The sequence below is a fragment of the Tinamus guttatus genome, unplaced genomic scaffold (genome assembly GCF_059628265.1).
Source record: "Tinamus guttatus ecotype Peru unplaced genomic scaffold, ASM5962826v1 Tinamus_guttatus_pri_ptg000643l, whole genome shotgun sequence".
NCBI classification, from domain to species: Eukaryota; Metazoa; Chordata; class Aves; order Tinamiformes; family Tinamidae; genus Tinamus; species Tinamus guttatus.
The window spans coordinates 305,348-329,565 of record NW_028289177.1 but is presented as its reverse complement, the minus strand read 5'-3'; the positions used below and the strand labels follow the sequence as shown (position 1 = coordinate 329,565).

Sequence of the window (24,218 nt, the reverse complement as noted above, 5' to 3'; positions counted from 1 at the left end):
CGGCTGCGTCTCTGCACCTTCGTGTTGCCGGCGAAACAGAAACAAGACCGAGGTTATTTCCTAGCGAAAGCTGCTGGTGCGAGGCCGTGTGGTGCCGGGCGGTGAAATGAAGAGTGGGATTTGCCGCACGTTTGGGCAGCGGTGGCAGGGAGGGACGCGGGAGCGCTCGGCGGGGCCAGCGCGCCCGGTTTGCTGCGTCCAGCCCCGAAATGCCCCGCGCTGGGTTTGCTGCTTGGCTGGCACGCGCAGAGCCGAGAGCAGCTTCCTGCAGCAAAACCTCTGTTCGTGGTGGTGCGCGGGCAGTGTAACCCTGCTGACCATCTTGTCTTGTCTTCCCCCAGGATCTCCGTCGCGATCCCCGTCAGCCGGAACCGGGCAGGATTCCCCTGGGAACCCATGAACTTCATTGACAGGTAGGGAGTTCCTCACAGATAAGTGTGTGACACACTGATCCCTGGTGAGGCACGGACGTTTCCAGCCCCATCGCGGATTTGTTAATGGAAGATGCGGATGGGCAGCGGGAGAGGTGGGATCATCTTGTTCTCCTTGCGCTCTGCTCCTGGTGGCGCGGGATGCTGAGGAGGGTCCGGAGCAGGTGGAGCTGGGATCTGGATTCGGCTCCTGTGTCTCGATCCACGTCCCCTCTCCCTGAGCGCTCCCGAGCCGGTCCCAGGCCCTCCTGGCAGATGCACAGAGAAGTTTCACTTCCTTTACGTGGGCATTGGCACCAGCTGCGCAGCCCGGGTGCGATGAGGGGGACAAACCAACGCGCTTCCCCTGGGCATCCTGTGCACGTTAAGCGTTTCACAAAAAGAAAGATTGTGAATGAATATGACATTTCTGCAGGTACTTCTTTAGGTCTCACGGTGATACGGTGCTGGGGATACCAGTAACGCCATGGAAAATAGTCTCAATGAGCTATTTTGTGTGCAGTGATACTTGCCTACCTAAAGCAGCTTGTTAGAAACAATGTAAATATTGATGTGTCTACTCATAAATGCACCAATTTGGTTTAGTGTGACTTACCAGAGCCAGCTTCAGAGCTAATGCTGTGGTGAAGCCGTAAGCGCTGCTGGTTTTTGTGTTGTGACTGTTTCTTACCTAAGTCCCCAAATCTGTGCAAAGCAGCGGAGTTTGGAGGGGAAGAACCACCTTTGGAGATGCAGCTTCCAAAGTTTAAATGTGCAGTAATTTGTGCTCTGTTTCATGAGACCAAAAGGTTAAATGCAATCGTGTTTTTTAAAAAGATACCTGAAAATACTTGAAAAGTACCTCTGTGAAGCTGTAGGGATGTGCATAAATACAATCTTATTTTTCCGAATCAACTTTTATCAAAATGCTGCTGTTATGGACCATAACTGAAACAGGTAGTTACCTGCTATTCTGCACCGAGGAATCTCCGTGATTTTGTTGGTGATACAGAGCCCAGACACGAGTCATTAGCAGACTTCCTGCCCAGTAGTTTCTAGACAAAAATAGATCTACGAAACTTGGGGCAGAGCTCGGGTCAAACAAATTCCTCATTTAGTGGCTGTGAGTAGTGCTCTCTACACACACCTCTCTAAACCCTGAGAAGTGGACCTCAGAATTAATGCAGTTTTGAGGTTTTAGTAAGAATTAGAATGTTAGTTGATAAATAAGAAAATTCAGAATTGTTCTTTTGGATACTCTTTATTTTACATCTACCTGCACTATCAGCTCCATGAACTTACTGAGGCTGTAAAGGGGGTGCGTGTGTATTTTTGTATATATATAATATATATAGGGGTGTGTGTGAGCATGGCCTTAGTACGGAGCGGTGATGCGCAGCCCAGGTCAGCCTGTGCATGGAAAACCTGCTCCCTTGGCTTCCAAAACCGCGGCGAATCGGGGATAGGCTGTAGTATAATGTGCACAGCATGTGGGGCTGGAAAAGCTGCCGCTTGGTGTGACGATCTAAACATGATAATTTTGCTGTTCTCGCATTAAATGAACCAACCTAGATCCCTTTTCCAGTGAGAAGCATGCATTTAATGAAGGAGGGGGGGAGCATTTGATTGCAGTCTGCAGTGCTGTTACTTAATATTTAAATCTGCCCACGGAAATAAAAGCTTAAATAAAATTATAGTGATTTATAAGTGAAAGGTTTTATTTCTGAGTCAAAATAAACCCTGGATAAACAGGTTTTAATCACTGCTTAGTGTCTCCGAGGGCTGGGGGGACGAGGGAACCCGCACCTGATGTGTCTGTTGCCAGGTTGAAGTCGGGCCACGCGCTTCTCATAATAAAGAGGGGTCTCCCTCTCAAAAAAAGCCCCTTTATTGTGAGCTCTTAAATCAGGAAAAGTTTAGCTGAAATAAAGAGCCCGGGCTTGTTTATTTAGTGATTTCTGCCTTTCTTGCTGCCCTCGTGCGCGGGGCCGGCGGGAGCTCCCGAGCGCTGCGGCTGTGAATCACTATTGCAGAACGGGAAGAAACGGTGTCAACTTGCAGGGCAAGCAGGGAATCTGTGTCATCGTGGCAGAGCTGGGAAGTGCTTTTTTTGCTTTGTTTTCTTCCTCTGAGATTTTAGGCTGGATACGCTGAGGAGAGAATAGCAGCACTAGTAAAAGATGTTTAGGAGGAGCAAAGCTGTTATTTTTGTGCAAGTTTTTTTTCGCTCCTGCCCGAATCCCAAGTTAAGGCTTGTGGCATCCCGCGCTGGGCTTGGAGAGGTTTCCACAGGGCTCGTGTGCCGATTCCGGGAAATATTTAGGCGCCGGGAAGCCCAACCGCGTCCTCCCGCGCGGACGCCCTGCGGGCCCCGCGATGGCGCCCGGGCCCTCGGATGCCGACGGAAGCATCCTCGGAAGGACGCGGAGCCGCAGGGCGGCACCGGGAAGAGCCGTGGGGCTCGTGCCGCTGCTTTCGGGGCAGATCAGCACGCCGTGACCCCCAATTTCCAGCGTTTTCCTCCCGAAATCCCACGGGCCGGTATCCCCGCTAAGGTGTTCCCAGGTGACCCCGCGGCTGGCGCGTTCCCGCTTTCCCGAGCTCCGTGTCCGAGGGCCGCGCGGCGCCTCCGCGGGCGCTTCCCGCCGTTCCCGCCAGCAGGCCCAGGCGCGGGGCCTCCCGCCGCCCTCGAGGCTCCGGGGCCGGCGGGAAGCGCGGAGCGGAGCGGGAGGCGCATCCCGCGGGAGCGCGGCGCGGGAAGGGTTAAGCGCTGCCATTTTGTTATGTAACACCCTTAATGGACATGTCGTGAATGGCACCAAAATGGCAGGGCTTAACCCTTCGCGGGCTGGCGCCTGCGGCCACCAGGCCCGGGCACCGCGGCGGCCACGGGGGCACCGGCCACGGGGAGCGGAGACCATTTGGGGCTGTCCCGTCCAATTCTGTCAGGGATTTTTTTTCCCTACCCACAAAATAACCAGTGTTTTTTATCTTACTACAGTTGGGTTGTTTTATTCCTTAAAAAGCAGCTGGTTCTTGCTTTAGCGGGACGAAGTTTCTCCTGCAAATCCACGTGGCAAGGACAGCAGCTCCCTCCCCTGCGTGTGGGCACGTGCTGATCCGTGCACACGCGTGTGTGCACTGTACACACACACGGGTTTGTGGAGGAAACCTTGCTGTGACCTTCTGCAGCACACGGCACCTCTCGCTTAGATAACACCGAGCATATAAAAAGGAAAAAAAATATATTTATGGCAGAGCAAATTGAGGCCTGGTTGGAGCAGCGCCTTGTTGCAGCCTCTTGCCTCCTGCCCGCAGATCCGAATCCCAAATCCCAGGAGGGGGCTCCCTGCATCCCGTGTCCGCCCTGTCTAGCCTGGCCCCCCGGGCCCTGTGCTGAGCAGGAGGGACTGCTCCATCACTGGCTTCAGTTGGAGCAACTGCACTTGGAAAATATCTCAAGTGGTCTAATAATACTCAATAATGATTTGCACTGCAAGGCATTGCCTTGAACTCCAGGGCTCTCTGGTAAACTCTTTTTTTTCTCTCTCCTTACTGTAAAAATTTCCAGATTGGCCTGGAAGAGGGTTGTTTATCTCTTTATTCATTGATTTATCCTGCCAAAAAGCAGCAACCAGCCTGTTGCCGGGTCGCTCGGTGCGCGGCTGCCGTTCGGGGTCAGCCCCTGTAGCTGCTCCGTGCTCGGGCAGCCCCTGCTGCCCAGCGGCTCCAGCGGCTCCAGCAGCCGGACGGGAGCTCCGAGCCGCGGTGGAGGCAGCTGCAGCTCGCGCCGCGGTGCCGGAACGGGAATGGAGGCGGCTGCAGCTCGCGCCGCGATGCCGCGATGCCGGAACGGGAATGGAGGCGGCTGCAGCTCGTGTCACGATACCGGAACAGGAATGGAGGCGGCTGCAGCTCGTGCCGCGATGCCGCGATGCCGGAACGGGAATGGAGGCGGCTGCAGCTCGTGCCGCGATGCCGGAACGGGAATGGAGGCGGCTGCAGCTCGCGCCGCGATGCCGCGGTGCCGGAACGGGAATGGAGGCGGCTGCAGCTCGTGCCGCGATGCCGCGGTGCCGGAACGGGAATGGAGGCGGCTGCAGCTCGCGCCGCGATGCCGGAATGGGAATGGAGGCGGCGCGCGGCGCTCGCACGCGCGGGGCGAGGACAAGCGGGAGCGCTGGGCACAGGCGGCCGCGGGGCCCGTCTCGTTGTGCGCCCGGCCCCGCGCTGTTCCCCGGAGGCGCCGGGGGCTCCGCACACCCTTCTGCTCCTGCCTCCCTCCTCTTCCTGCTCTCCCGAGGGGAGACGGTTTGGAAAAGACCATTTGGAAGACGGCAAGAGATCCCTTCCGATGCTTTCCTTTAGGGAAAGCACAGAGGTGGAATCCTGGGTGTCCGTAACATTTAACAGCGTAGCAGGAAGAGGTTATGACCTCGTGGAAGATTTTGGGATTTCTTTTGTTGTTCGTGTGTTAAAGGGACAGTGGATCGGTGCTGCCTTTGATAGGACTATATGGGGTAGCCCCGTGGCCTGCGAGAGGTTTACTGCATTTTGTGTTGTGCCCGTTGTGTACTAAACCCTTGAATTGATCCTATGGTTAATCTGTTACAGGGGTGGCACTTCAGACCGGTGCTGGGCGCCTAATCCCGACACCTTGCCCTGAGCTGTGCCATCCCGCGTAACAAAGAGCAGAGCCGCCCATAAAACGGAACATTTCTGTGTAATCCTGCCTTCCACCTGTGCCATGTTGCAATAGCACTGGAGGCACCACAGTTATTTCCTGAAAGAGTTAAACAGCTCTTCTAGGCGGCGTCATTTAAGGCTCATCTATAATAAATATGACTTAACATCGTGGTGGCAGGGGAGCTGTGCAGCCGGATTCCTCCATTGGTGTGCATATATATATATATATATATCTATGTATACGCACATCTGGTGGCTGCGCTTGCAGCGATGGTCAGTTTGGGTTGTCACCGTTGCTGGGCCATCTCGTCACAGGGTCTTTCTGGTAGCGCAGACGTTACCGTTTCGCTGACGCTCTCCTTTCCCCACACGCTTCCCCATTCCCCTTCTTTGCTGTGGCGAAATACTTCAAACTCTTAACAAAAACTAGGGGTTTTGTCTGCAAAGGGGTTGTCCCAGCAGCTGCACCGCTCCGGGGAGGAAAACGGGGTGTCCTGGGAGGAAAACGGGGTGTCCCGCGGGGAGCTGGGCCCTTTCCCAGGGAAGGTTTCGCCCGTGCGTGTCCGGTACGGGAGCGATGCCGGCGCTGCGGGAATCGGCTGCTGCGGCCGCGGGACGGAGTCGCGGCGTGCCAGGTAACGGCAAAGGGACGTGGGTTAACGGGCAGCGCGCGGGTGCTGCACAGGGCCAAATCCTCGGCCTGTGTCGAGGCCTGGGGGGCCAAACCCCGAGCCGGAGCCGCCTGGGCAGAAGGTCCCTTGTTCAATGCAGGGAACTGTGGCGGAGCGGCCGGCGGTGACGGCGGTGGCGCCGTGGGAGCGGTCGGGCGCTCGGCTTTGGGCCGCGTCCCCGCCGTGTCCCCCCGTCCCTGCCGCGTCCCCGCTGTGTCCCCCCGTCCCTGCCGCGTCCCCGCCGTGTCCCCACGTCCCTGCCGCGTCCCCGCCGTGTCCCTGCTCGCCACCTTCGCCGCGTGCCCCTCGCCGGAGCGCGGCCCTGCCATGGGCCACGTGCGCTCCCGCACGCGCTGCCGCCGCGGCCGCAGCTCCCCGAGCGCAGCGGCCTGGGGAGAGGCAGAGGTTGACGGGGCTTGCAGGGTTCCAGCCCTAAACCCTTGCAAACGCTCGCTCCGGCTCCCGCGTTGCTGGCGCTGCTCCTGAGCCCGTCCATGGCAGGAGCAGGAGCGATCCGCGAGGGCAGCGGCTCCCGCTCGCGGTGCTGCCGCGCCGGGCCTGACCCCGCGGCCGCCGCCGCAGCCGGCGCAGACCGGTTTCTGGAAGCGCTTTGTGTGTCGGGCTGCATCCTGGGAAGGGTCATGTGGAGCCGGGTGATGTCATGGGATCAAAGCCTGACTCAGCTCCCGGGCGGCCGGTCCCGGTCCGGCCCCGGCTCGCGGTGCCGCCGGCACGCAGGGAGTTAACCGGGATCCCTCGGGAGCGGAGCACTTCCTGTGCAGCCCTGGAAAAGCCGGGCTCATTCATTAGGAGGGGAGAAAGTCTCAAGTTGGCTCCTACAATGGCAGTGCCGTAGTGGCCGTGGCCGCGCGCCGAGGACGCCCCTCGCGTCCCAACCATCTGATCCCCGAAACTTGCACGCGGGCAGAGCCCTAGGAAATCCATGGCAGGGCTCCCGGAGAGATCCTGAGCGGGGGGTTTGTAATTACTTTCATTTGCATACGAGAAAACGCGTTCGTTCCTCCTGCCTGTTGGTAAAGCTCCAAACTTGGTGATCGTGCCGGTTTGTATGTTCCCCTGCTCCCGTGCAGGTTTCCTTGACCCGCCGTGATCCTGCTTTATCCGGGGGGTTTGTGTGCGGGTGTGTGAGTGCCTGGGTTTGTTTTGCCTTTTTTTGTTGTTTGTTTTCTGCTTACCATAAAAACTGCAGGCACGGGGGATGCTCAGTGCTTAATAACTCCCGGCTGAGATGCGTTTGCAGATAGGCTCAGTGAGCGCCCCGGCGAGGCTGTGGCTGCTCTTTCTGAGCTTCTTGTGCAGTAACCGCTGTACTTTGCCCTGTTTGGAAATTAAGGTGTTTTGCCCAACTTTTTTTTTTTTTTTTTTCCAATGCTCTTAACTCATTTGTGTCTCCTCTTTCTGCAGAGCCTCACAATGACAGAGGAAGCATGCAGGACACGGAGTCAGAAACGAGCGCTAGAACGTGAGGTACCGCATAACGATGTGGACAGCAAAAAAATAAAAATGGAAAAAGGACTATTAGGAGCGGATGTAAACGCTGAAGGCGACATGAAAATAAAAGCAGATCCTGCAGCTGCAAAAGTGCAAGGATTGTTAAAAGGTGGAGAAGTGAAAGCTACCATCAAAGTGGAGGTGCAGACGGGCGATGAACCTGTGGACATGAGCACGTCCAAGGGGTGAGTAGGGCCCAGCCTGCGCCGTGGGGCCGGGGGCTGCACGGTCGCTGTGGGGAAGGGCTCCGCGAGCCAGTTCTCTGCCTCCTAAAGCTGGAGTTGATCCTCAAAGCGGGTGCTGCAGCTCTGGCTCCTTGCTTGACTTTCAGCAGCTTGTTCTCTGTAACTTTGTTGCTCATTTTTCTTCTCACCAACGCCACAACAGTAGCGGCTGTGATGAGCAGCTGAGAGAGAAATACGGGCTTGGACAGAAAAATGTCCAAGTTACAAAGTGGACGCGCTCTAGGGATCCTTTACAAAAACTGAGGCATCGTGTAACGGGCTGTGACCATCCCTTGAATGCAGAGTACTATGGAAGTCAGATTACTTTATGCAACTGTTGCTTCGGTCCATGTAAAACAAGGCCTTTTCCATCGATTTGTTGAGGCAAGGTTTTAAACTGCTCCATAAACCTTCTACCAAAAGGGCAGGTAAAGTTGCTCAAGGAGATGTTTAAGGTGGACTTACTTGTCTAATACAGATTTGGTTAATTTACGTAGCAGGAGATTGGCTTCCATGTCAGAGCTGCATGACTAGGAGTAAATCTCTTAAGGTGCCTTTTGGCATAATCACTGCTTGCTAATTAACACAGGTATGCATACTCCTTTTTTTCTGAAGAATATCTTAAAAAGATCAATCATTCCAGAAGTCTAATAAATTAGACCGCTGTAGTCTAGTGTTGCTGTTACCTGTCCCTGCATGCACGTTCTCTCTGTGCGGCCGTGAGGGAACGTTCATAATATTCTTGCGAGGTGAGCGAGGGTTTCTGCTCCCTTGCGCTGCGAGATGGGTGATGGACAGAACGATCTGAGAGCGGCTGCAGCAAACGCAGCTGTCTAGACTGGAAGGGAGAATATCCTCTCTCTGCAGTGTTCTTATTTCAGGTAGGAGTAAGATATTGTTGTATTTAGTTTCTGCAGGAGGGGAGAGAGCTTTCCTGCACAAATAAAATGCCTTTGTATAAGGGGCAGCCTGATCCCACATCCACGGAACTTGGCCACGCTAAATTTAATTAAGAATTTAGTTAGACTTGGATCCTCTCTTTGGTTACTGCTTAAAAGTTAGAAGAACTTTATTAGTATATATGTGTATAAAGCTCTTAAGGAATTGAATTGTAGCAAGTGCCAAAGAATGAAGCTGAGTGATTCCGCGCGTCTCCGAAGGGAACGCAGCCCGTTCCGGGGCTCTGCTCCTGCCTGCTGGGGATGCCGCGGGTTTTCCAGTGTGTGGTTCCATTCCTGGAGCATGGAGGTGGCCTTGCCCCGCAGCCTCGGGATGCAGATACCTCCAAGTGAATGAGAACCGACTGGAGATGCTGCTGGTTCCGAACAAACCTCCTCAAATTAATCTGATCGCCTGCATATATAAGAACAAAATTGGCATTGCACAGGAGGAGAATCCTAATTTCATAAGGATTTTTTTTTTCAAGTGTGGGACTTACATTTTCAGACCTTTGATCTTTGGAGGATTTTAGCTCGCAGCTTTCAGAAGACTGTGTCTTTAAAGCAGTTGAACTGATTTTTTTCTGAAGAGATGGAAAAGATCTCTTGCTTAAAATGCTTGGATTGCTACAAGCTTCTTGGGTTGGATAAATTCATGCTTAGTGATGTATGGTGTTTTGGCTTTTAAACTTCCTTAATGCTTTTAGAACTGGAAACATAATATTTTCCTTGGGAAAGGGAGTCCGGCAATAATCACAGTTTAGCTGACGTAAAGCTGGTAAAATGGATAATCTCCGAAATCAGTTGATTTTTCAAGATTTGAAATATGAACTTGGCAATATCTGTCTGCATCAAGCTTACCAGGAAAAAAAAAAAAGTTTCTTTTAATTCTTTTTCTAGACCTTGAAATTAAAGTTAAAAATAGGCTTTGGTTTGAGCACGCTCGCTGATGCCAGGAGAAACAGAAGCGAGCTGCAGTGGGAGAAGTTTGGAGGGGTCACCCAAGGCCAAACCAACATCTTGCTCCTCTCCGTGGCGTTTGACAGCGCTCAGAGCAGCAGCGAGGCTGGAGCTGCGGGCGGGATGAAGGAGGGAGTCCTCCTCGCCCTGCTAATTGTGCCTCGATCTAAAACAATTTAAGGTTAGCTGATGAACCGAGATGATTCCTGGGATTTTTGCATCGGGTGGGATGGGATTTAAGTGTCACAGTCATAGAAGCACAGAACCCCTAAGGTTGGGAGAGCCCTAGAGATGGTGCAGTCCAACCCCTGCACACAGCCTGTGCATTATGTGTTCTCACGTTAAACTACTAAAAAAAAAAGCCTGGATTTTCTTGTAGAATTTTTTTTTCAATCACAACTAGAAGCCTGATAAGCCCTAAAGTTTTCTTTTTATTCATTTAGCTTCTTTTCCCCCGAGAATGCTTGCACCCATCTGTTGTCTCCTGTCTGCTACAGGCACACATCAAATATACCCCCTGCTTTAGCTGCTGCTGCTCGAAATGATCCGTGAGCTGTAAAACGCTGCTTGTTTGCGTAGCTGGAAACGGCCAGGAAAGTTGAGGGGAGAATTTGCAGACTGTCCTGACAATCGGGGCTTTCAGGCAAATAATCCCTTCCAGCTTCTTCTCCCCCTTTAATTTCAGGTCTTGCAGGTTATGATTTGTGTGCTTGGGGAATGCGGCCCTGCTCTGGGAGCTCGGGATAATCGTGTTGTCCTTTTGTTGTGCGGTGCAATTGAAAATAACTTAAACTTTCACAACAGTTTGTATTAAAAGGGGGTCTAGTGGCTGTGCTCTGGATGCCACATTTTGGTGCTTTGAGGGTTTCCGACCATGTGTGTATTTTTTGTTGGACAAATCATGTTTGAAACTTTTTAAAGGGCTGGATTTGAACTCTGGAATTCTGATGCGCTCTTAAATAGATGATGGGGCAGCCTCTGGCTATCCAAACTCTGCAGAGTTTAATCCAAATTAACTGCAACCAGCATAACCTCAGTGACAGGGAAGTGCAATAGGACCTAGATTGTGGTGCAGCCCCTTATTTTGGTTCTCCTTTTCAGCTTATGTACATTTTACGTAATAATTGCCTGTTCTTGAAGGGATGTTACGGCAGTGCTAGTGCCAAAGTTCCTTGGAGTTCTGGTATTACATTTTAACGGCAGATGTAGTTTAATCAAATCCCATTCCATTAGGTGCAGAGGAAGGACAGGGAAGGAACAAAGTCTGCTTTGTATCCGTGTCACCCCGCAGTCCCAAATCATCCCAAACAGTCTCTGGATCCATCACAACTTCCTTGATTTCTGTGGATAAAGCAGGTCCAGTGGAATGCTGAACTCTAAGGAAACCCTGAGGTTTTAAATAGGGTGTTAGAGAGGAAGCAAGAACTTCTGAGGGCCCTTAGCTGGGCGATGGGCTCTCGCTGCAGGGTGCTGAGCTGTGTTTTATCCTCGCGGATGCTCCAACGCGTCCGCAGCGACGTGGCGGCTCCGCTCGCGGCTCCGGGTGATGGAGGCGGCAGCGCTCACGAAGGCTGAAGGGCACGAGGCAAACGGCGTCGTTATGTGGCCGGAGGACGTTCCTGGTGGCTGCAGGGGATGGAGCGCGGAGCACCAGGGCAGCCGTCCCAGCTTATTAGCTGCTGGGACGCCCCCGCTGTCTGCCTTGTTTTGAGGCATGTTTTGAATCCCCTGATTTTCGCTCGGGGTAACGACGGGGCCGACAGGAGGACGGGGAGCGCGCGGGCCGCTCCGTGCTGGAGCGGGCGGCCGCGTTCGCCGGGACTTCCCGGTGCAGCCGTGGCGGGGGCTGCAGCTCCGGCCTCGCGGGGCCTCCTCGGGGCCATGGAAGAGGCTCCCGTGGGATTCCCGTCTTTTCTCCCCAAAGACGCCGCGCTCGGATCGCTGGCGGTTGCAAACTCCCCTTGGCCGCGTTTGGCTTCGGCTGTTCAGTCTCCTTGTTTGACTAGTTCGCAATTAAGCTTTAGGGAATTATTTTTTTATTCCCGCACCACCACGTTCCCTGTAGTATCCCGGAAAAGAAGAAGACCGGGAGAGTTGTCAAGTGTCCTCTTGCGAGGTTGCCTCCCTTCACTAGCTGAAAAAAAGAAAAAGAGGGAGGAAAAAAAAAAAAGCAGGGATCCCCACGGTGACTGTCACGGTTTTGTCGCCGTTTCCCGGTGCTCGGAGCCCGGCCGCGCCGGCTCCGCGCGGGCCCGGCCCGGCCCGCTCCATTTTCTGCGGCACCTGGGCCCTGACCTCACCTCACAAAATGAAGGCCGCGCCACCGGCTGGGACCGGCCGTTGCCATGGTTATCGCCGCGGCGGGTCACGTGCGGCGGCGCCACGTGACCGCGGCCGGGCCGGGAGGCGGCGGGAGCCCGCGGGGACGGCGGCCGGGCCGCGCCCCTCGCGGCCGCGTTCGCTCCCGTGCAGCGTTCGTGGCAGCCCGAGGCCCCGCTGGGCGACCCCGAGACGGCGCCGGGGCCACCGCCGTCCTTCCGCGCAGCCGCAGCCGGACAGGGAATTCCCGAATTGTATCAAGGAATTCCCAAACTGTATCAAGGAATTCCCGAACTGTATCAAGGAATTCCCGAGTTCTGTCACTGTGCCGCTTGGTCCGTGGCTGAATCCAATGTCCGCGACGGTGGCCTTTGGGGCTGGCTGCCCCGCTCCCCGCAGGCCTCCCGCCTTCACAAGCAGGAGCTGTTTGAAGGGGGGAGCTGGTGAAGGGTCCCAAAGTGCCCCAAAATGCATTGGTTTGGATTCAGCTCCAACCTTTGCCGTTAGGTGAACCCCAGGTTTTTGGGTAGCGTCACTTACCATGGTTTTTCATGGGACAGGGTGGCAGGTGACCTAAGGAGAAGCGGGAGGAAGAAAGACAAGAACTTTCTGCAGTTACATCTTCATCTTTCATAGCAGGAACCTCCAGCCTGGACAGGATTCCAAAGTGTCCAGCTCAGACCCCGGTGTTTCCTTAACCCTGGCTGCTATTGGGAAGAGAAAACCAAGGCAGCTGGAACTGCCTGAGTGGGGCCTGTTTGCAGGAGTACTTGGGCCCCGTAGGTGCGTTTGGATGGAGCAGGAGCCGCAGACGCCTCACCTGCGCTGTGCTCGCTTTGGAAACCTCCTCAAAGTCGGAGTGGCTCCGGTTTCCTGGCTCGTTGTGCCCTCTAGAGGCACTTTTGCACCTCGTCCTAAACATTCCCCTTGGCTGCTGCTTGTCCCAGATCCCGGCATCAGAGAGAGCATCTGCTCCTCCCTTCGGCACCATGTTCTGAGCAGGCGGCCTGCTGAATGGCCCGGGCCACAGGGACGGCTGCCAAATGCCCAGGGAGTGTCCGTGGCACGGGGAAGGGCGCTGCAGGGTGTCAGTCCGTGTGTCCGTCCCTGCTGGTCCGGGTGGTTCAGAACGTGGTGCCGATACCGTGTTTGTGCACAGGAGTCCAGGGGCGGCTGCTGCCCACGGACCACGTGCCAGGCGCAGCCATCTCGCAAGGCTCCGCGCGCCCAAGCCACAGAAAAGGTTGAAATCAATATCCATCTGGAAGCGTTTTGGTTGTTTGCAGTAGAACTTCACAGATGTGTGTGTTGAGACTGTAATAGGTTTCTGCTGGTAAGTAACGGAAAAGAAAAGAATCTGTTAGTGTTGGTGCAGAAAGAAGATTATGTCATTAAGTGCTTAACCTTAGGTAAGTGCAGCACACGTGAATAGTTCTCCTTTCGTTAAGATTCTCATAAATAACTTGTTTGGGAGGTCACAACTTGCAAACATTTGCATTACAAAAAGAAGACTGGGATCGACTTCATGACTTCATTCCCGTCAAACTGCAGAACTTAAGAGATTCAAGATTAAGGCAGTTAGTAAACAACATTACTCTCAATGCAGTGTGAAGTAGTTTGTTTTTCTGTTTATTGACTCATTCTCTCTGCTTTTTCTTCTGCTTTACAGTGAAATAAAGAGAGAAAAGAGAGTACCCTCCCCAGATGTTATAGTGTTATCAGACAATGAACCTTCTAGCCCTAGAATGAATGGTTTAACAAAAATAGCATTAAAAGAGACCAACACGGAGGCGCTCATGGTGAGTCTGCTTGACTTGACACAACTTTAGGTTCTGCTGTAAGAAAACAGCTCTTATTCCCACGGGGTACCTGTGATCAGGTGGATATGTGGCCTCATGAGATTGACTTGAACGCAGGGAATCTTGAACTTCTGCCTAAGACTTTGCACTTATTTATTGTTTATTTTGAAGCTCCTCCGATTTTTTTCTGTTTCTAAAGTGCACCTTTTCCAGAACTGCCTTTCTAGTGAAGTTTGTGTTGTGGATGCAGTATTTCTTATGCAGCATTTGTTTTCAGACTTCCTTTTGCTTTGTTTGCTCACTTTGCTAGTGAAGAAATCTTGAAAGTCTCTTTTGCCCTTTTTTCCCCTTGAGGAGTTCTTTCTCTGTGGTTAGTTGTTATGTGTCCATATTGCAGGCATATCAGTGATATTAAGACGTACGTGACAATTGCACCGCTCCAAGTTCTTGTCATAACTTGCATCTTTTTGCCTCTCCCCCTCCTTTTTTTTTTCCCATCCTGTATTGCCGTAACTGGCCCTGCAGAAAAGCAGTCCAGAGGAGCGTGAGAGAATGATTAAACAACTAAAAGAAGAGCTACGGTTAGAAGAAGCAAAGCTTGTTTTATTGAAAAAGTTACGGCAAAGTCAAATCCAGAAGGAGACCACTACTCAGAAGGTATTTATTTTTCCTACAGTTATTTAATATCTTATCTTTTGGAATGCTAATAAGAAGAACAGCTATAGCAGTTGCCATAACCAGCCTTCAGAGTACATTGTAGCTGTCACATAAGGAACATCTCACTTTTAATGAAATCTTGGGTCTTATCCTGTTAACAATTCCTTTTTGTGGGATTCTTTTGTTTTTTGGTTTGTTTTGTCAGGACCAAACGACAGGACAATTATCCTGGCAACCACGTCCAAAAGCCAGAGGCCTTTTTATTGAAACTTAGATGCATTTATGAACGTAATATACTTCAAAGTATTAAACACCATGCAGTCCTTAATGCAGCACAGAGACATATTTGGAGGAGATTCTTGCTAATAACTCTTCCTGTCAGCACACAGACTGGTTAAAGCCTTTGCCCCGCAGCGCGGGGAGCTGGCAGCGGCCGGCCGCGCTCGCTGCGCCGCGCGGCAGCGCTCCAGGGCCGGCTCCAGCTCTTGCTCTGTGCTTAGAGCTGCGCTTTAACCACCCAGGAACCCGGGCAGCCCCTGGCTCCGGCTCAGCCCTCCCGCCCTCAATTCCCTTCTCCCCCACATCACACACGCAGAGGAGGGGAGAAAACTGATCTGTAGGAGACAAACACAGCAAAAATATCGCTGTTTCTGTGCGAGGAGCTGCCCGCGCCGGCGCTCGGCTTCCCCTGCAGCATCCGTGCTGGCACGAGGGGCGGAGGTGGATGGGGGCCAGGGAGCAGCACGGACGCCCCGTGCCACGGGACCCGTTCCAAGCGCTGGCCGCTGTTTTACTTTGCAGTGTGTGTTGCTGACTTGATTTTGCAAGGTGTAGGTTTAAGTGTGCTTCGCTCAGCAGATGGACATTAGTACAGTTGCTTCTGGTTGTTCTTTTCGTGTTTTCTCCTGGACTTTCATTTGTTTGAGTAGCTGGAGTTAAAACCTGTGCAAGTACCAGTTCATTCCTGCATGTCCAACGAAGGAACCTGGGCTGTTGGAATTCACAGCATACTCTGAACCTCTTTATCTGAAATCTTTCCATAAACACTGCTCGCTTTACACTGTGCTTGAATCTGGCTAGTTGCAACCAGTAGTAACGGTGGCTAAGCCTGAAGTGGGCCATAAACGGAGGCTGTTGAAATCTGTTTCTGCTTCGCTGTGTTTTTGGTGTGTGGGCACTTTTATTTATTCCTTAGCATAATCTGATCTGTGCTTGCTTAATAACGTCCTCATTTGAATACGCATGTTGAGATGCTTGGAGGAAGCGGGGCGGGGGGAAGGACCAGGGTGCCGGCAGCGTCTCGCGCGGCTGCGAGGAGGGGAGCGCCGGCGTTCCCGGTGCCGCCGGCGTTCCCGGCGCTGCCGGCGCCGCCAGCCCCGCGCGCGGCCTCACCCTCTGTGCTCTCTCTCTGGTTTCTCCTCCTGCAGCCTGCCGGTTCCTCTGGGAGTGCTGTGGCCGCCCCCCCGCCCTTGGTGCGGGGGCCGCAGAGCGTTCCTGCGGGCAAGCCGGCCCTCCAGGTCAGTGCGGCGGCGCTGCAGGAGAGCTCGCAGCTCCGGAGGGGCCGGCAGCACACAGGGAGCTGGCACCCAGCTGCCGAACGGTTGTTTAGGTATTCGCTTTGTGAGAGACGCAGCGCTAGCTCCACGGACCCCGCTGCAAGCTCCTGAAGAGCTGGTGGGGTGGGAGATGGAGAAGGTGTCACCCTGTCCCCCGAGGTACCTGTCACAAGCGGAGCTGCCAGCGGCTGCTCATCCTGCAGGGCCTGGTCCCCTCTGCTCATAAATGCATTTGGATACTGGTAGGAAGAACCTTGGGCAGAAGGTGCCGTGTGGTCCTGGCGCAGAAACACCCTGGACGCGGTCAGCGGCCCCAGCAGCTGCGGGAGCTCAGCGAGATGCAGGGGTTCCCCTGCACCCGATGGCTCCATCCATAGTGGGCAAGGTGTTGGTTCAGACTAAATTAAGTGAAATACTGCAAAACGTCAGGGCATGGAAGGAAACAGCAAACTGACATCTCCCCAGCTAATCTTCTTTTTGAGCTATATAAGTATTTTTTCCACTTCAGGGCTTAAAACTTTTTTTGATTTTTATTTTGGGCTCATTTCAAACAAATTTCAATCATCAAACATCATTTGAAAATATTGAAGTTGCAGCCATATGTTCTAAATTTATTTTAATTCCCCTGAAATGCAATATGTGGGGGAAAGGGTTAACCTTGCTATCACTTTAGGGAATATTCCCAAACCTGATTCGTTAGTTTTGAGTAATCTCTTCCTTGAGGCAAGTTGCCTAAAGACAGCACTTTCAGAGGAACTGGACCCCATGTTAGATCTGCAGCAAACAGGCAGTGAGACGTTGGTACGTGGCAGCGATGAGGGCAGAGCGTGGGAGCTCGGGGTGCACAATTCTGGTCAGCCTCTCTAATTTGCAGTGTTTGGGCAAATTAACCTAATCTCCATCTGCTTCTGCTTGAGCGTAAGAACTCTCTGAATCCCTGTGCACAAGGCTGGGGCCGTTCGGCCTTCAGTAAAAAGGCTGAACAGAAACGGGAAACGTTTCCTAGACGTGTGCAGCCGAATGACAGGCAGGAAAGCGGGAGCTTCGGGATTCGGGAGTCTCGGGCGAAGGTGGGAGCGGGAAGCGGCGGGGCGGGATCCGCGGAGCAGCCACCGCAGCGTAAGCGGTGCATGAAGCCGTGTCCCGTTATAACGGCGTGGGAAACCTGCAGGATTTACTAGTCTGCAGCCCAGAAAGCATGGACAGCAGCTTTCCAAAGGTCTCTAGCCTGATTCCTTATCTTTTTTCTTTTTTTTGCCTTGTTTTCTTCAAGCTTGTCCCCTTCCCACTCTCCTTTTCCCTCCCCATGTACATGCTTGTGTCCAGTCCCTCACCTGCCTGGGCTCCTGCATCTCCAGCTTCTGCCTGGCCCACGGTTCTCCTTGAAGATGGCATTTTGCAGTTCCCAGTTCTCTTACCCCCAGCAAAGAAAAAAACCACAAAGTTGTGTTTGGAGCTGGGGCAGCCGGGCCGGCTCGGGGCCGTCCTGCTCCCGATGCCCTCGCGGCCCTCGCGCCAGCCGGGGGCACAGAGTGTCCTGGGGCTGCTCCCATGTGCCATGCGCTCTCTCCCGCTGCGCTTACGCCTCCCCTCTCCGTGTCTGCAGTACAGCAGTTCTGCAGCTATGGCATTTCCTGGATTTTTGTTGTTGTGGTTGAAAATGTCACTCAGAATTGCTTTTTACCTTTTGAGTTCTGTGCAGGAGGTGCGAGAACCATCTCTGAGCATGTAGCCAGACTGCTATCCCACCCTTGCATCTGTTTATATTGCTGCTTAAGATCTTAGATACTGTTTAGCAGAGCACTAACCTACAGAAAAAGTATGTATATACAGAATAAAGAAAAACAAGTGAATTATCTTCTGTTTTGCAGACCTCTTCTACACGTATACCGGGCACTGTTATTCCTCCTCCGTTGGTCCGTGGTGGCCAGCAGACTTCGTCAAAGTTAGGGACTCAGCAGAACACACAGATAGTGATGCCACCTCTTGTCAGAGGGGCACAGGTAAGTATTTGTCTCATGGTAGATAAACTCTGTTTTTTTTTTTTTTTTTTTCCTTTTCTTAACTATGTTTTTTAGTCATCCTTCTTGTCCAGAAGGATTCTCTATAGTTCGTGAATAGGCTTGGATACAATTTCCCCATCATTCCAGTTCATACTTACACATTCTGCTGCTCCATAACACATCCAGTGAACCATGAGATTGGTGATATGGGATATAATTCTTCCTTTAGCTGCACCAAAAAAGTTTCTTTTTTCGTGAAAGTTACTTTACAGACTTCCAGTTTTCCCCGCTGCTTGGGAGAGCAGCAGCAGAGGAAGTGAAACTCATTGTGCTTTCACTTTTTTCCCATGTTATTCTTCCCACCTTACCAATTTCACCTTTTAAAATGCTAAAACTCACTCTTTTCCATATTGTGTCTATCTTCAGATTGAAAAAGAGCTGCTGAAATGAGATAGTGAGTTGAAATTTGAAGGTGGTGGCTTGTGAGGTCGTTATCATCTTTAAGAGAAAGCAGTGGTGTCGCTGAAGGAGTGGGGCTGCAGTGCGATGTGTGCTTGTAGAGTGATCACTTCTGAGAGAGACCATGAAGAAAAAAAGTTTTCTTGTTAAATGAGGATTTATTCTCCAGTGAAAGGTCTACTTTTATGTGTTGCGTAGCCAGTGCTGAGGAAGAGAAGGATACAAAGCATTTGGTGTTTCACTTGCTGTTACAGCTGTAGCAACCTGCTCGTTCTGTGTAACAGCTTTTCCAATGCCTCTAAAATGAGGCAGGCTTAACTATTGCACATTCTGAAAGAAACTTGACTTGAAAACTTTAGATTTTTGGTGTAACTGTTTTGTCCTTAATATGATGGCCTCAGACATAAGGGTCTCTTTGGATGTTATTCTACTAGTTTCACTTTGACAGCGGGAAAAGGAGAAATGCCCTGTTTTGACAAGGATGTTAATCATCACGCTTTTTTGCGTTCCCCGCCTTGCCTCATTTCCACTGTCTCACGTCATCCCATCTGGCTTCCACCACTTACTTCCCACTATCTAATCCTCCCCATCCTTCATGGAACCATCACATCAGCCCATTTCTGTGTCTTCCCAGCAAATCCACAACATCCGACAGCACTCCAGCACAGGGCCGCCTCCGCTGCTGCTGGCACCGCGGGCATCGGTCCCCAGTGTGCAAATTCAGGGGCAGAGAATTATACAACAGGGTCTGATCCGTGTCGCCAATGTCCCCAATGCCAGCCTGCTTGTCAATATCCCACAGGTGAGTTCCGGAGCTTTGCACCAGACGTTACATTAACGTGAGGATACAGGTGGGCAGATGCAATGACCGCTCTTGAGCTGGTGGTTGCTTGTTACTGCACCTGCCCTCCTCTTCCTGCACAGACCATTTCTGTGCTCCTATTCACCTACTCTGCACAGAAATGGGGAAAAAATACTGCGGAAAATTGGGAAGGAGTACACATACCAGGGATGTGAGTTTTCCCATTTGCTATTTCAATACGAAGCTGTCATTCAGAATATTCTTTCTTCTTCTTTAAGAAGAATAAAGAAAAAGAGTGTTCTAGTAAACAGAACTCAAAATGGATTAGCACTTCTATTTTGAAACACCAGAAGATATTGGCGTGCAAGTAGTGTAGATAAAAGAAGCACAGGGTTTTATTTTACAAGTAAAAGTAATGACTTTGGCAAAGTCGTATGAAAAGTACATTTATTTTTCCTCCAGATTTCCAATATGTGGAAATGATCAGTGAAGGAAAATGAAATTATTTAGAAAAAGGATAAGAGGATTAGATGACCTGTTATTTGTAATAGGATCTAAGTGTGCATACGTGTTGTGATCTGTTTGGTAACTGCGTAAAGTAAGACGTAGTGGGAGATGGAGACGGTTTGCGCACACACACACACACACGCGCACACACACGCACACACACACACACGCCTGTTGCACACACCGTCACAGCAGACACTGACTGTCGTCTCGGTGGAAAGGGGTATTTCCAAAGGGCTGAACGTCCTGCGCCTGTCCCTGACCGAGATGTCCCCGTTTCCCCCAAGGCGTCCCCGACCTCGATCAAAGGCACCGCGGTGACGTCGGCGCAGGCGAACGCCACCACGACGAGCGCCGCGTCCATGGGCAGCGCGGGCGAGTCGCCCGCGAGCCGGCAGGCGGCCGCCAAGCTGGCCCTGCGCAAGCAGCTGGAGAAGACGCTGCTCGAGATTCCGCCTCCGAAGCCTCCCGCGCCGGAGATGAACTTCCTGCCCAGCGCGGCTAATAACGAGTTTATTTACTTGGTCGGCTTGGAGGAAGTTGTGCAGAATTTGCTGGAAACTCAAGGTGAGACAGCGTTCAAAATCTTCCTTATAGATGAAGAGAGAAACTTTGCCATGTGGACTCGAGTTAAAAAGCAGGCGGTGAAGAGCTTCAGGCTTTGCAGAGTTACATTTTCATAGGCTGCCTAGTACTGGATTCACTTTCTCTGACAATTTTTAAGTTGCTTTATTTAACTACATAATTCTAGAATTTCACAGTGGTCTGACTTTTGTGCTAGGCATTAATTATAAAGATTTCTCTAAAACACCTCCAGTCCTCCTTAGAGCTGTTGCCTTTCCCTCATCCACTCATTTGTCCATCAACACTGAATTCCCCAAAGAGAGATTTTCAGCACATTCCTTACCAGTATGTTCACCAACAGCAATGAAAGATATCCTGGAGAAATTGTCTCCAAACAAAGGAGGAAGCCCATTCTTGCCTAATTTGTGTAGATGGAGCAAAGGTGTAAATCCCCCGCCCCACGCCGCGGGGGAGATGGCTTTAGCTTTCTTTTTGCAGAAGTGCAGGTGGAGCTGGGCTAACCCCGCCGTGTTCCCCAGGTAAAGTCGCAGTCGCCGCCTGCTCCCGCGAGCCCTACGTGTGCGCGCAGTGCAAGACCGACTTCACGTGCCGCTGGCGGGAGGAGAAGAACGGCACCATCATGTGCGAAACCTGCATGACGTCCAACCAGAAGAAGGCCTTGAAGGCCGAGCACACCAACCGGCTGAAGGCCGCCTTCGTGAAGGCCCTGCAGCAGGAGCAGGAGATCGAGCAGAGGATCCTGCAGCAGACGGCGTCCCCGGTGCAGAGCAAGGCAGAGCCCATCGCGCAGCACCACTCGCTCAAGCAGGTACGACGTGTCCGTGTCCGTAGGCGCCGTGCCGGGGCTCCACGGGTGTGCTGGGGCTGCTGGACACGTTCTGTCGTGTCGTGGTGACACCCAAACTGTGTCCCGTGTGCTGCGGGAGCCGGTCATGCTCCTCCTGCCGAGTCCCTGTTGTTATCCTGGGGTTTTCAGCTCATATCCCACAGAGTGTGGGCCTCATTGTTTTAGGATGTGCTAAATGGCAAATGCCTAAGAGAGGAAAATATCTCACTTGAGGCAGGAACACCTAACTCTTTTTGTGAAGTTTCAGGGTAATGGGTAGTACCCGTGGCCTCAGAGCCCGGGTCTTTTAGGCTTTGCAATACCTTTGAACAGGGAGAAGATGGAAAGTGCTCAAGTGCTGCTTTGGGGTGAAGTGATGGACGTGCGGGGACGCTGGAGAGAAGGGTTGGTCTGGAGATGCCTACGCAGCGCTGCTGCTTTGCAGCTCCTTGACTCTCCACTCCTACAGACACTTCCAGAAATATAAAGCCAATTCTTATTTTGATATAGAGACGCCTTGAAGCTGTCAGCCCTGAGACTAACAGCCTGTCCCCAGTCTAGAGAGCAGGGGAGGGAAGGACAGTGCGGGTTGGTGAGGGCTGCTCGCAGGAGAGGCCGTTGTGCCCACGCGGCTCTGTGCTCTCTTGCAGACCGCTAGCCAGATGTCTCGCGGCGCGGGAGCCCCGCGGGGAGTGTTGCATGCGTTTAGCCAGTCCCCCAAGCTGCAGAATGCATCGTCTGCAGCAGCACTGGGGAGCAGGCCAGGTAAGCATGCTGAGAGACCGGTCAGCAAGGGCAGCGCTGCCGCCTGGAAGAAGACTCCCATCACCACAGGTAGATTTTTCTCTAAAGTTTCTTTTCTTTGTGCTTACTAGCTGCACTCTATCCAACAAGCATAGTTCTTGGGTAAGAATGCTTTCTCTTTAACACTTCCTGCATGAAAACCTGCTGGTACCAAGGCTTTGCTCTCAATATTCTTCTTTGCACCTGCTGTTGGTGGAGTTCATGTTCATCAGAAGGGATCGAGTGGTACCGTGTAAAACCAGCACTGCTTTACAGTGTTGCACGTGGATTTACTGTGTGCTGACGTGCTCGGCACTGGGTCTGTGTGCACAGTCAGTGCTGCACTGCAGGAGTTTGTCATTTCATTCTGGGAATTTAATTCAGTCATTTAATTTTGACTGGTGTTTTCTCTTTGCTGTAATCAACACACAATAGATCTCCTTTCTTTGAGTGAAGTACTGTACCTACACCTAGAATTTCTCATATTCGAACTGCTAACTAAAGCTGTTGCTGTGATACAAACATCATTTATGGAATTTTAACTTCTAATTTTACCTTGTTTTTTTTTTTTCTTTCTTTTTTTCTTCATGCTTTTACTGTATGGTGATGCTTGTTCTGCTCTCTTTTGTATTTTATCAGGTGGGGCTTTACCTTTTGTTAATCCTAGTTTAGCTGTGCACAAGTCGTCTTCAGCAGTAGACCGCCAGCGCGAATATCTCCTGGATATGATTCCCCCACGGTCCATCCCACAGTCTGCCACGTGGAAATAATGCAGAGGAATGCCCAAGAGGAAGACTTAACCTGTTTCTGCCATCCTTTCTATACCACATTACAGTGGAATCTGCTTTAATCCCAGCTGGATATGCCCCAGGCTTCATAGGATGCAAGAAGACCACTCCTCATCACATCGAGTGCTGCTGTCCCTGCTATGAGAAAATGACACCACGTGGGTGGGAAAGACTTGAGCTCGTTTGGTTCTCAGATTCTTAGGATTGGTTGATGATGAAGGCTGTCAGGGAAGGGGAAGAATTCATAATTTTTTGGCTTTATGTATTTAGGTTTTTGTCACCAGCACAAAAGGAGGACTAAGGACTCCCTGCCTTCGGTTCCTGTGTTAGTAACTCCCGCTCACCGGGAACGCGCGATCGAGCGTGGACGGCGGTTCAAGGAAAGAGGAATTTCAGCCTGATGTTGCAGATACGTTTAGTGAGCCGAATTCATGTTTGCTTTTCTTCCCTGCCCCTCCTCAAGCCAGGAAGGCAGCCTACAGATTATAATGTTTCCAAATCATCTGATGATGAGCTAATGATAAATGAGTACAAACTCCAATTCCAGTTGAGTCTGTTTTTCTAAGGGACTGGCTGCCACCAAAACTTGTCTGGTAGGTGGGAACCAGTGCAGGAGTCTCTCACTTTTGTTGGATTCTGTTTTGAATAGACTTTTTGAACTTTTGGTAGTGCAAAATCAAATTTACTGAATAGACAAACACCTTTGTTCAGTCTTTCTAATTCAGCGAAAAGCAGTTGGGCCTTTCATATGTTCCCGGAGACTTAAAAGTAAAAAAAAAAAAAAAAAAAAAAAAAAATTGAGCTATTTTTTTGTTGTTGTTTTGAGAAATTCTACTCAAAGACAGGAATTGCAGAAGCCGCATGCGAGCAGGAGCGCGGAGGAGCCGGGGCTGCGCTCAGGTAACGGGTTCTCCTCTGCGGCTCCCTCCGAGCAGCGTCCGGGCAGGACTGCCCACCTCCATCCCTCTGGAATTCCGTTCTTCCAGGCGTCCCGAGCATGTTCCTCTGTCCCATCACTGCAGTGTTTCGTTTTTGATAGAGCTTTAGGCAACCCTGCTTTAAGGACAGGTTTCTATGTGGTTTTAATATATTTTGGGGATTCCGCAGGTTTAAATCCAAGTTCATCAGGTCCAGTTTTTCTTCTCATCGTCTTCTCTGCTTTTTCCCTGTTCCTTCTCCCAAATTGAAGTTGAATTCAAGTGGCAGAAATACATGCCTTACTACTTAGGTTGCATATCAGTACTAGAAGTAGTGCTGATAAGAATTATTTGCAAAAAAAAAATATATATATATATCTATATATCTATATATAAAAGAAAAGGGGGGAGGGATTACTCTTCAGTCTATGCTGAATCTATTTTCTTAGCAGTTACAATTAGATCTCACTTTAAACCAATTACTGTATAGGGTCATCCCTCTTAAGATCTAACTATTGCTTAGTGGAAAAGAAAACTCACATTCGTTTTAGCCCCTATTCTGTTGTGTGGATTTCAGTATTTAGATACTCTTGAAAACTGTTCAGTAGTATAGAAAAATTAGGTTTGCAAAATGGTATTTGTTGCTGTATAAAGCCCTAGAATTTCAATTTGACTGTTTTTTTTGTTTGTTTGTTTGTTTTACAAATGTATATTAAGAGCTAAATGGGGATGAGAGGAATTAGTTTGAGTTTTAAAATTTTTCTTTTCATTCCAAGATATTTTGGACTGGGAGATGTGGAGAGAGAAATTGTGAGT

The 24,218-nt window shown here is 51.4% G+C and overlaps 1 protein-coding gene across 6 annotated transcripts; it reads left to right on the top strand.

Moving 5' to 3' along the window:
* The first annotated feature begins 365 nt into the window (after positions 1–365).
* Positions 366–22,705, top strand: GATAD2A (GATA zinc finger domain containing 2A). Of its 6 annotated transcripts, XM_088535766.1 has the most exons (11): positions 366–413; positions 7,193–7,464; positions 13,390–13,519; positions 14,045–14,176; positions 15,604–15,693; positions 17,604–17,735; positions 18,808–18,996; positions 19,791–20,070; positions 20,607–20,896; positions 21,565–21,748; positions 22,337–22,705. In XM_088535766.1, the coding sequence occupies exons 2-11, from the start codon at positions 7,202–7,204 to the stop codon at positions 22,465–22,467; spliced, it is 1,821 nt and encodes a 606-aa protein (XP_088391892.1). In that variant the 5' UTR covers positions 366–413; positions 7,193–7,201; the 3' UTR covers positions 22,468–22,705. The 6 variants fall into 6 exon arrangements, with proteins under 6 accessions (XP_088391892.1, XP_010223012.2, XP_088391894.1 ...); XM_010224710.2 differs by lacking the exon at positions 366–413 and having other exon boundaries at positions 7,142–7,464; positions 18,829–18,996; XM_088535768.1 differs by lacking the exon at positions 366–413 and having other exon boundaries at positions 7,142–7,464; positions 21,565–21,679.
* Positions 22,706–24,218: the final 1,513 nt, after the last annotated feature.

Bases quoted from the DNA above. Each gene is read 5' to 3' on its own strand.
- GATAD2A (XM_088535765.1), top strand. From the start codon at position 7,157: ATGCTCTTAACTCATTTGTGTCTCCTCTTTCTGCAGAGCCTCACAATG. The intron at 7,465-13,389 runs GTGAGTAGGGCC...TCTGCTTTACAG, and splicing joins GACATGAGCACGTCCAAGGG to TGAAATAAAGAGAGAAAAGA. The intron at 20,897-21,564 runs GTACGACGTGTC...GCTCTCTTGCAG, and splicing joins AGCACCACTCGCTCAAGCAG to ACCGCTAGCCAGATGTCTCG.